The sequence below is a fragment of the Carex rostrata genome, chromosome 13, assembly GCF_964058835.1.
Source record: "Carex rostrata chromosome 13, lpCarRost1.2, whole genome shotgun sequence".
Classification (NCBI taxonomy): domain Eukaryota; kingdom Viridiplantae; phylum Streptophyta; class Magnoliopsida; order Poales; family Cyperaceae; genus Carex; species Carex rostrata.
The window spans coordinates 2,739,993-2,752,870 of NC_135930.1; the positions used below are offsets into that span (position 1 = coordinate 2,739,993).

At 34.2% G+C, this 12,878-nt stretch overlaps 1 protein-coding gene and 1 pseudogene across 2 annotated transcripts in view; both read right to left on the minus strand.

Moving 5' to 3' along the window:
- LOC144564084 (ABC transporter B family member 11-like) overlaps positions 1-12,878 on the minus strand; it is an 85,457-nt pseudogene that overhangs the window by 61,595 nt on the left and 10,984 nt on the right. The gene's annotated exons all lie outside the window — the stretch shown is intronic.
- LOC144564466 (zinc finger protein ZAT3-like) lies at positions 9,207-9,989 on the minus strand. The gene has a single exon (XM_078314064.1). The coding sequence runs from the start codon at positions 9,987-9,989 to the stop codon at positions 9,207-9,209; it is 783 nt and encodes a 260-aa protein (XP_078170190.1).

A 12,878-nucleotide genomic window follows, 5' to 3' on the forward strand; every position in this document is an offset into this window, starting at 1 on the left:
ATGGTAATCAAGATTGGGGAGATATAACGCTAGGATGAGGAAAATTGTGAAAACTTCTCTGCTACGTAACTTCTGAACATAACCAAGATAGACATCTTCTTTATTAATCACTTCAATGGAAATAAAATCAGTGTAGCCTCATATTAATAAGGCTTGTTAAAGGAGATCAGATAGAGAGCTTTTCTCATAAGCATTTCATCAAACAGGTCATGGGAAAATATATAATATTGATTGATCAACAGCACAGTGTCTTCTCCCAAATAATCAGTAGGAACCAAGGAAGGTCGGTTTTTTTTTTTCTTTGCACAAAGTTGCTAATTTTTGTATCTTCTAGAGTTCTTCCCTAAATAATTATTTTTTTAAAAAAGATGAAGAATTACCAAATTGAACAGACAAACCGTGAAAGAGAACGATGGCGCTATTTCAGTTTCTACATGCATCATGATTGTACGATCGGACGGTCCGGAAGCTCCTGATTCCATTACCACTAATTGATGTGGCTAATTAATTAATTAATTAATTCCGGTGAAAGACAGAATGTTGTTTCCATCTACTAATATAGGCAGAACAATTGGAAAAGGCACAAACTGGAGATCTCCATTGTTTCGCTAATGTCTGATTAATTGAAGTTTAACAAATTTGATTTGTATCAATATTTTAATGTATACTAGTTTCTAAGGTACAATTTGTACATTAGCAAGACGTTTTTTAAAAAAAATATTTAGCGACTTTTGATTTCTAGTGAAATTTATATTAATGAGAATTGATTTTTATATTAAGCATTCGCGAATTGACTTTTGATTCCTCTTGCCACAATAGATAATCTTTTTTTAATGAGAGGGTTGGGATCAAGCCATCCAATATTCTTTTTAAACTCTTGTTATTACAACAAAAGGATTTTCTTCATTTGAGTTTGAAATCCATGATCTCCCTGTCAAGATATTCTACTAGATTATGGAGATTAGGAAAGATCCTTACAGATCCTAGAGATTGGCAAGATCCTTACAGATCTATTATTCTTTGGAATATATAGCATATATGTAAATATATTATAGAATAGGTTTCCTTCCTTTATTGAGCATAATGTGCTTATAAGAGATGGTGTACACTGCATTGTGATATACAGAAAACTTTTGATAATAACTATTTTCTTCCAGTTTCAATTCTGCCTAAATCTTGTCATGGTATCAGAGCTCTGATAATTTTTTCTTGATTTTTTTTTCTCCTGAGATTTGCCACACACAGTGGTTCGTGTCTTGCTTCAACCGTTTCTGGTTAGTTATTTCTTCAAGGTTGTGAGTTTTCTTATTTAAACTCTTATTTCTGCTAATGGAGTTTTCCTCTAAGAGTGCTATAATACCTGTGTGTTTGAATGGTACTAATTATTCTTTGTGGGAATTTAATCTTCGGTGTTTCATTCAAGGGCATGAATTGTGGGGTTACATTGATGGTAGTGAAAAAAAACCTAAGGATGATAAGGGTAGGGATGCTGATGGTAATGAGAATAAAACCCTAATGAAAAAATGGATTAGTGAAAATTCTCGTGTGATGAGTTGGATCCTTGGATCAGTTGAATCCCATATCGGTCTTAATCTCAGACCCTATCAAAGTGCAGCCGATATGTGGAACTACCTTAAAACCATCTACCACCATGATAGCGATGCCCGAAAGTATCAGCTTGATTTAGAAATTCACGAGTATTCACAAGGTCAGAAAAAGGTTCAGGATTATTATTCGGGTTTTATGTCTCTTTGGCTCGAATATAATTCTATTTTGTATTCCAAAGTTCCTGGTGAAGCCCTAATTACAATTCAGGAACTACAAGAGAAAAATATGAGAGATCAATTTCTCATGAAACTTAGACCTGAGTTTGAGCCAGTGAGACGGCAACTCATGGCACAAACACCGATTCCCACATTGGCAGAGTGCTTTAGAGAACTTATGCGCGAAGAACAGACCATGTCCACTCGGACTAGTCTTGAAGACTCACTAGCTGTTGACTCTGCAAATATGGCACTTCTTACTCGAGGTAAGAGTCCTCGGGTTGGCAGGGATGTTAAGTGTTACTCATGTCAAGAATTCGGGCATATTGCTAAAGATTGCAAGAAGAAATTTTGCAACTATTGTAAGAAAGAGGGACATATCATCACCGAGTGTCGTCGCCGCCCACTAAATCGACAGACCCAGTTTCAACAGAACTCAGTTTCAAGACAGCCCCAACCTGTTGCATATGTTTCCTCTACCCTGACTGAACCGACTACAACTACTGCACTGTCTGCCTCAAGTTCCTCCGCAATTGTTACACCCGAAACAATCCAACAAATGATTCAATCAGCCCTATCTGCTATGGGGTTGTCAGGTAACACTTCCTCAAAATGGTACATTGATTCTGGGGCATCAAACCATATGTCTGGGGTACCAAACGATTTTGTGTCTTTAAATCCATACAGGGGTAATGATATGATCTCCACTGCTGATGGTACAAACCTTCCAATTACCGGCATTGGTTCAGTATCTATGAACAATACTTTCTTAAATGATGTTTTGTTGGTACCAAAATTGTCAACAAATTTAATTTCAGTGGGACAACTTGTGGAGAATAATTGTCATGTACTTTTTACACCTAATGAATGTGTGATACAGGACAAGGGAACTGGGAAGATAATCAGGAAGGCGCATAAAAGTGGAAGACTTTTTCCTGTTGAGGTTGAACAAAACAAAGCAAAATTGGTTGGTTCTGCATTAGCTACTTCTCATAGAAATGATATGTGGTCTTTGTGGCATCGTAGATTAGGTCATTTAAATTCTAATAGCATGTCACTTATGTTTGAAAAAGGTTTAGTTCCAAATAAAAATAATTCTCCTACTCACTGTTCTACTTGTTCCTTAAGTAAAAGTAAGACTCTTCCTTTTCATGTCAGTACTACTAAAACCTCAAGCCCATTTGAGCTCATACATTCTGATGTATGGGGTCCTTCACCTATCATTTCTTCTTCTGGGTACAAGTATTTTGTAATTTTTATTGACGACTTTACTAGATATACATGGGTGTATTTATTAAGAAAAAAATCCGATGTTTTCCAGAATTTCAAATATTTTGTTGCCATGATTAAAAATCAGTTTGAGAAAGACATAAAAAGATTTCGATCAAATTCAGGTGGAGAATATACTTCTAATGAATTTGAAAATTTTCTATTAGAAAAAGGTATTTTCCATGAAAAATCTTGTCCAGGAACACCCCAACAAAATGGGAAAGCTGAACGGAAAAATAGACATATTTTAGATATTGTAAGGGCACTTCTTTTGGAAGCTGCAGTTCCATCCACCTTTTGGGATGAAGCAACTCGTACCTCTGTATATCTAATAAATCATCAAGTTTCAAAAAACTTACAAAATCAATCTCCATACTTCCTGTTACACAACAAGAATCCCAGTTATGACATGCTTCACACTTTTGGTTGTGTTTGTTATGTTCATCTACCTTCTTCAGAACGAACAAAGCTCTCTTCACAATCAGTTCAATGTATTTTTTTTAGGATATGCTGTTGGTCAAAAAGGTTTTCGATGTTATGATCCCAAATCAAGAAAAATTCGCATTTCTCGTAATGTTCTGTTCAATGAATCAGTCTTCTATTATCACCACTTCTCCACTCTATCTCCAAATATTTCTTGTTCTGTACTACATCTTTTTCAACCAACAAGTGATCAGTCTAGTACACCAATCTCCTCTGATCGATTTAATCCATGTTTTGTTTACACCAGACGGAAGAAAAAGGGACCAACTTTTATGCCTCAGCCCAATGATCATTCACACAACCTGTCACTGTTACCACCATCCTCGGGAGATTTAGAGCATGAAGGAATAACAAAACCAAATCTGTTACCTAGACCTGAACCTCACCCAGTTGATGAGCTCGACCCAGTTTCTATTCTTGAATCTGGTCGGGATGAACCACGTGACATGAACCAGGACAATGGGTCAAATCTGGGCACGGAGATTACACATGTAAGACGGTCCCCTCGTCTATCTGTACCTCCGGATCGGTTTGGTTTTATGACCACACTTTCTTCAATTTCTATGCCTAAAACATTTAAAGAAGCTGTCAAACAAGATTGTTGGAAAACTGCCATGAAAGATGAATTGGATGCTTTGCTTCAGAATGATACTTGGGATTTGGTTAATTGTCCCAAAAATGTGAAGCTAGTTGGATGTAAATGGGTATATACGGTCAAATTGAAATCTGATGGAACCCTTGATCGGTACAAAGCTCGACTTGTTGCACTTGGTTATAGTCAAGAGCATGGCATAGACTATCTCGAGACATTTGCACCTGTTGCGAAAATGACCACAGTCCGCATAGTTCTTGCCATAGCAGCTACACAACACTGGTCAATTAAGCAGATGGACGTCAAAAATGCGTTTCTCCATGGTGAATTGAGTGAGGTAATCTACATGAAGCCGCCTCTTGGTTTACTCCTCTCTGATCCAAATGAAGTTTGTAGATTGAAGAGGTCTTTGTATGGACTGAAACAAGCTCCACGTGAATGGTTTCGTACTTTCAAGAATGTAGTGTTGTCTGCTGGTTTTCACCAGAGCCAATATGACCCATCTTTATTTCTTTCCAAATCTCCAAATGGGGTCGCTTTGGCTCTTGTTTATGTTGATGATATACTAATAACTGGTAGTGATTTACAGAGTATCAATCGGCTCTGAGATGCTTTGACAGCTTCCTTCCAAATGAAGGATCTTGGCGAGGCTCAGTATTTCCTCGGTCTTGAGGTCCACCATACACCAAAGGGACTATTTGTGAATCAGCACAAGTATCTGAATGAGATTATAGAAAGAGCAAATCTCCAGTTTTCCAATCCAGCTAATACTCCCATGGAAGTGAATCTCAAACTCCGTAAGGCTGATGGGGATCTATTACCAAATCCTACTCTGTACCGTAGCTTGGTTGGAAACTTGGTGTATCTTACCATTACAAGACCAGATATTTCCTTTGCGGTTATAGTGGTGAGTCAGTTCATGAATGCACCTCGGCATTTACATTTAGTAGCAGTTCACCGTATTATACGGTATCTAAAAGGTACTCCAGACAGAGGTCTTTTCTTTTATGCTGAAAACGATCTCAATCTCTCTGCCTATGCTGATGCTGATTGGGCTGGTTGTCCAAATACGAGAAAGTCTACAACTGGTTGGTGTGTTTTCCTAGGTAAGGCTCTTGTGGCTTGGAAATGCAAAAAGCAAGATCGTATCTCCAAGTCTTCCACAGAAGCTGAATACCGTGCTATGTCATCAGCATGCTCAGAAATTGTTTGGCTTAGAGGTTTAATGGGAGACCTTGGTTTTATTCAATCCTCACCCACATCACTTCATGCAGATAATCTCAGTGCGATTCACATCTCGAAAGATCCGGTTTTCCACGAACGAACCAAGCATATTGAGGTTGACTGCCACTATATCAGAGATGCTGTTGACCAAAATCTGATATTACTTCCTCATGTGCCATCTAATCTTCAAACTGCTGATATTTTCACAAAAGCACTCCCGACGGTTCGGCATAATTTCTTAGTAAACAAATTGATGTTGGTTTCTTCACCATCATCAATTTGAGGGGGGATGTCAAGATATTCTACTAGATTATGGAGATTAGGAAAGATCCTTACAGATCCTAGAGATTGGCAAGATCCTTACAGATCTATTATTCTTTGGAATATATAGCATATATGTAAATATATTATAGAATAGGTTTCCTTCCTTTATTGAGCATAATGTGCTTATAAGAGATGGTGTACACTGCATTGTGATATACAGAAAACTTTTGATAATAACTATTTTCTTCCAGTTTCAATTCTGCCTAAATCTTGTCACACATCAGAGGACATGTGACTTTGCCAATGAACCAAATGCGAGATCTTTCGTCATAATAGTCAATAGATACTCCTAAATCATTAATTGAGGACACCAAATTTACATTAATCTTAGACGTTTTATCTAAAAAAAACATTAATTCAGAATATCAAGTCCACATTAATCTTAGACGTATTATCTAAAAAAAACATTAATTCAGAATATCAAGTTCACATTAATCTTAGACGTATTATCCAAAAAAACATTGACAAAGCTGGTTTTTCTTCATGCAGTGCAAGAGTCATATGCAATCCTGTTTTGAATCTATTGTCAGTGCGCTGGATGAAGTAAGAACTGTGCTGTTAAATCTTTCTCCAAGTTGTCTGGCTGAGCCTCACTTCATTGGTGCACGATTAATTAGTGCCCATTCATTTATACTAATTATACTTCTTGGAAACTCACAATGCATCATTTTTTTTAGTAATAATTGAAGTGACTAACCAATTAATCCCTTGCGATGAAAGACAGGATGTTGTTTCCATCTCGTGATTCAAGTCAGATGGTCTCCATTTAGGAAGGTGTGTGACAACTCCTACTTTCAAATTTCCTGAACAGTAATCCAACAAAAAGCCAATTAGTATGATGACTTGCCTTACAGTTTTAATAGAATAAGCATTACAACACAACCCATTTCTTTCTTTCCACACATTCCAACAGAGAGCACACACTGTAATCAAGCAAGCTTGTTGCTGTTCTCAAGGTAAATGCAATACCTACAGAACGAGATCCTCAAAAGAATTCCATCCCCTACGAACATCTTAGAATGCATCCATCCGAAACTAAATATTTTATCTCTATGTACATAAGGTGGATTCCTCTTGCTCATTACAGAAATGACATGTTTGTATTTCCAATCCATCCCTTAGTTACTAGTACAGATTTTGTCAGAATTTTGTTTTGAGATAACCACATCATTTTTTTATTTTGTGAGGAACTAGTAAATCCCACCATAAACCAACATTATTACCCTTTATGCCCCTAAAAGATAAAAAATCACATGTAAAATGAGTACTTAAAAGCCCTTTAGGGTCCTTTTGTCACGACCCAATTCAGATTTTAGTTAGGAGTTAGTTGGCTTATCAGGTCAGGTTGGAAAGATCTGTTAATCCAAATTGTATTTCCTTTCTGTCTTCGTATCACCTATAAATAGGCTTCATTTGTATCAGTTCGGATCATGGAATAAAATGAAATTTTGAATAGTTTACCAGTTCATTTTTACTTTTCTGTATCCAGTACTTTATTTTTCTTAGAAATTAGCTCGATTCTTTAGATTTTCTGTGTACTTCTGCTGTTTGTGAGCATCTCCACATCAGGGGTGTTACATAATATGTTCTTGCCCCAAGGCATGGTGACAGGTGAGCTCTTCTCAATAATTTTGGAGCCAGCGAATTGAGGAGAGAGAAGTGTGGTTTGTGGGTCTGAGTCCGAATTGGTTTTCAGAAGGAAGCATCACTTCATACTGTGCTACATACTTTGATCTTTTGGTAGTTACCTACAACGAGCCTCATTCTCCAGAAGGGCTAAAGAGGGAGATTTAGAAAGGTGTATCAACAATGAAGTACGATATTGGTTTGTTATTTATAACAGAGAGAGCAGGGGAGACAGAAAATGAGGGGGGGGGGGCGCGTGGAGTTGAAGTCAGTCTATTCTTTGCCAGAACCACGCACAATCAAAGCATGTAATCTCTTTTAGTATTTCTATTTATATCTAATTTGATTTTCTTTTCACATCTAATAATATTTGTAGACTGCAATATCTATTTATAAAAACTTGACACTATTAAAAATTCCGTTCATGAGTATTATCTTAATAAATTATCTAACATTTATCATTTTGTTTTTAATATTTAAAATAGTTGTAGATAATATTTGATAGGGTTTAGGATTTAGAGTTTGTGGAAATATTTGATATGGAAAATTGGACGAAGCACATAGATTATGTTATTTTAAAACAAAAATGATAATGCATGATTTTTTGAAGTTGCTTCTTCTATTTATTGAGAAGAATTATGTTTTAATTATTTTTTACTCTAATTTAATTTCCAGCTGATGCAAAATTAGTTGTATAAACCGAAAAAAGATTTTCATATGCACTGACTTTCACTTACATAGATGGTTATTAATTAATTAATTAATTGTTTGTGGGGGATTTAAGGTCTTCTTTATACTTTGGTTAACAAAATTAATGTTTCTTTCCAAAATTATTTACTTCAATCAACCTTAAAAAAAATTAGTTACTTCAATACATGTTATCACTACATATGTTAGAGTAAGACATATATTTGTCACAAAAAGGAACATTTTTATAAATTAATAAGTATGCAAAGTCAATCGGATATCAATACAAGGCATGGTGACTGCAGGGGAACTCTTATAAGAGAAGGAAGAATGCTACTGTATTTTTATTACTGAATTGTACGATATAAGTGTACATGCAGTATGTACATGTACTGCATATAGTACCTAAAACTTTTTTATCCCATGTTTATTGCTCGTTGTGCAAAGATTTTGGATGTGCTAAAACAATAATAAAAAAAGGCTTAATTGTTTGGTGCCTTACAAAATACAAGTCATCACCAGAAAAGCTCAATTTTTTTTTACTTACCATCTCAATAATTCAAATTAAGTAACCACCACCTTTGATTCAAAATTCACATGTTACCACGCATGCACCTCCAAAATGTGCACCAATTTAGTGCACATACTGGAGAAGCACACCAACTGCTATGCATACTGGGGAGACGCACATGAGTTATCTTTCTTTTTTCAACAGAAAAAAAAAATACAATGTGTATTTGTGAAATTTCGGGTGAAAGATATTTTTTTTAATAAAATGTTATATGTTTTTCGGATGAATATTTTAATTATATGAGTAATTCTCACATGCTAAAATAAAAGTGGATTGATACGATAGATAATAAAAGAGGAATATGAGACATATGATAAAAGTTTGTCACAACATAACAACTAAATAACAGTTTCAAAAAGACATAAACTTATAAGATTAACACAGTATTATTATTTATTAATAAACAAATAGAAACTACGTACCAAAAAAGTTTAACTAACTGAACTTACAAAACATGCACTTGTAATTAGTTATAATTAATAGCAAAGTGCAAATTAAACTCTTCCCATTAATTCCAAAAAAAAAAAAAAACTACAGACCACTACAGACTCCATTAAAATAAAATCATTTGTCTTAATTTCCAATGGAAAAATAAAACTACCCGCAACAGACTCCATTATACTACTTCTTAATTCTATGCTAATATGAAACGCGTTCTGCCTTCAGCCTAGAGGCATTCATTAACAGCATTCTGTGCCATGTCAGCTTGCCCATTTGGCACCTCACTGGTCGTACTGATCAGTTTCTTTTTGTAATGAGCCCGCTTGTGCCCACCTAGCTGCTGCCCCGTAGCATAACTCTCATTGCAAACCTCACACACATGGGACCCGCTTTCGCTTTTCACCTTCCTCTTCCTCTTCCGACTCTTCTGCACTTCACCATTCTTTAGTACTTCAGTCGGTTCCTGAATTGCTTCATTCTTCCTCTCCTTTTTGTGACTGGAGCCATGCTCGACTAAAACCTGGTCCGAAGGGAAACTCCTGTTGCAGTTTTCAGAGGCATGCTTCTTCTCATCCAATGGATCAGATTCCATGGTCCTCCACGAGTCATTTGATTTTGAGCGTGACATCTCCATCAAAGTAAGAACAGCCACGACATCCTCCAGGCTGTTCATGTCTATCACGGGTTTCCGGACGCGCTTTCTAGTTGAGGCCCATCTATAAGGGAGAAGGTGATCAGCTGGCCTTTTGAGAGTACCCTTCAAGCTTTTGTCTTGATGGATTCTCATGTGGCCAAACTTGGCTTGGTCCGTCTTGAATCCCTTGCCACAATGGTCACACTTAGATTCTAGTTTGGGATCTCTTCTTGAGGTAGAAGGAGACCCCTGGAGGCAAGGCACTGGAGCAGACGATGATGAAGATTGACCTTGGTCCGATATGTAAAAGTGAGGTGGAAGGGAAAACTCCTCTGGTTTAGATGGTAGATTTATCAAAGCATAAAAGTTCTCCATTTGTCAGAGATTGCAAGGGTTCCTGCTTAAGAACGGAGAATTGAATTTAGATTAAGTGAATGCAAATTATTTATATATAGTTGTCTTTCTCAAAAATAACGAAGAACTCCTTAATTCAACTTTAAAAAATAGACATGTGCAAAACAACAAAAAATGGATTTCAAAATGAGAATAATATTTTAATAATCTAAAATTAAAAATCAATTTAACAATGCAGTTTATACTTTAAAATAATACAATGTAATCATTAAATTAGAGAATGTTAAAAATCTTGGATGGAAGAACAATTTTTGTTTGAGTTATATATATGATCCTTGTGAGAGGGCATGCATGGGTTCGACTCTCACTTCTGACATTTTTGTATTCTATTTTTTTTCTTTTTCAAAGAAAAATGAAGGTCAAGCCTCCAAATTCCATACGTTGTTAATAGATTTCAAATTCATGACCCCCACATCAGAGACCATACAGTTTTATATTCTTATATGAAAATGAAGATTGAAAAACAAAAAATATCCACGGCAACACAAAATTCCAAAAATAAAATAATAAACAAGAAAATTCTGAACAAAGATGGCTTGCAAGAAATACCTTGGGAACTTGAAAGAAGTCGAAGAAAACTAAAGAAGTTGGAGAAGAGATTGTTTGTTCACTTTCGGTAGTAACCTAGATCGAGTCTTAGATGTAATGAACAGAGAGGGCATGCAAGACTAAGAGAGCGACAAACAATCAAAGCAGATGTAATGAACGTTGGGGTGCTTGATATATATAGAGGCAATAGAAATTGAGGCGGTGAAAATAATCCTGCTATTAATACATTAATTAATTAGTGCCGAAGTCATTTGTCTGGGTCACATACATTTTCCTTTTTTAATCTGATTTCCTTTTATATCTGGTTTGATTCCCTCACATCTAAATTTGACAATCCAATTACTATTTATAATTAACAACCTTGACACTATTAAGAAAGTATCTCACATTTATCGTTTTTTCAGTATTTTAATTTTAATTAGATGTACAGCGATTCATTACTGGTTGATTTATATTGAGTTTTAATTTAGGGACAAATTCTTTATTTATCCTAAAAAATAAATATAATTTTTTTTGTCTGTAAAAATTTAAATTTATCTCATTCATCTTTTGGTTTATATTGAGTTTTAATTTAGGGACAATTTCTTTATTTATCCTAAAATATAAATATAATTTTTTTTGTCTGTAAAAATTTAAATTTATCTCATTCATCTTTCAACTCTACAGTATTGTTTTATTTATATTATATAATTACCCAAAATTTAATTATAACGCAACTATTAAAAATCTTAATTTATACCTTGTTAAGAATTATATTCATTATTCCTAAAAAATAAATATAATTTCTTTTTTTTTTCTCTAAAGATTTAAATTTATCCTATTCACCTTTCAACTCTTACAATATTATTTTATTTATATCATATAATTAGCTTCAATTTAATTATAATGTAATTATTAAAAACTACCTTCACTGTCGTCTACCCTGCAACCAACTTTGTATTTTTATTTTTGTTTAGTGGAGGAAATATGTAATTTCAAATTTTAGAGGAGGGAATATGTAATTTTGAAGTTTTTGAGGGGTATACGTGAAATTCCCCCTATCCTTTACGGCAGATGGTGAAACAATTATTATGTAGTTTTAAATTGTTTCTAATTACTTTTACTTTTGTGTCAGAAAATTTGTGTACTCATACCAAACATTAGAACACAATAATTTTAATAGTAAAACTTACAATTCATAAAAGGTGAAATTAACGATAATGCAAAATCTGTGGTCAATATGATCACTACTTTTCAACTTGTGAGAGAAGAAAACTGGATGATGCTATGACGATGTACCGACTAAAGAGTTATAAAAAAGGATACTTTTGGTATAGGCATAGAAATGATACTTTTGGTATAGGCATAGGAAAGGTATTTTTGGTGTACTCCAATTTTGGCATTTTTGTAGTAATCCAAAAGTGTATTTTTATTAGCGCTATTTTGAGGGCTCATTTTCAAATATTGAGGGCATAATGAATCTTTTCTAGTGTTATACCACTTTTGTCCCTGATTAATAATTTTTTTCTATGTTCTAAACTTAATTATTCTTACAAGGTGAAAGGAACAGCTGTCAGATTTAGGCCTATCTATTTATGGAAATAAATAAATTAGTATGGATAAACTTTATCTGACATGGCATACATACATGCACATGGTGTTAATAAGTATAAATAAAAAACTTATAGCAAACAAATTGTAATGCATCATGTTAACAAATTAAAAACTAATTAAGTTGAATCAAATCAATAGCTGAACCTAAATTTAAACATAGCCTACTTAACTAGTACTTATGCATGTAATATTTTTTTTTTCAAAAATACATTTATTTGATATTTTCAAAATATCAAGCACTATTCAAATTAGAAAACTAAATTTGTAGATGTATTTTCATTTTTTTAAAAACCACATCTATATATTACATTAGGACCGATTTCAAAGATATTTATTGTTTTAGCATCAAACAATTAAGCGTTTTTTTTTATTGTTTTAGCACATCCAAAATATTTGCACAACGAGCAATAAACATGGATAAAAAGTTTCAGGTACTACATACATACTGCATGTACACATATATTAATTGTACAATACAGTAATAAAAATACAGTAGTATTCTTCCTTCTCTTATAAGAGCTCCCTTGCTGTCACCATGCCTTGTGGCAATAACATATTGATATTGATATCCGATTGACTTTGCATACTTATTAATTTAGAAAACTGTTCCGTTTTGTGGCAAATATATGTTTTACTCTAACATATGTAGTGATAACATGTATTGAAGTAACTAATTTTTTTTTAAGGTTGATTGAAGTAAATCATTTT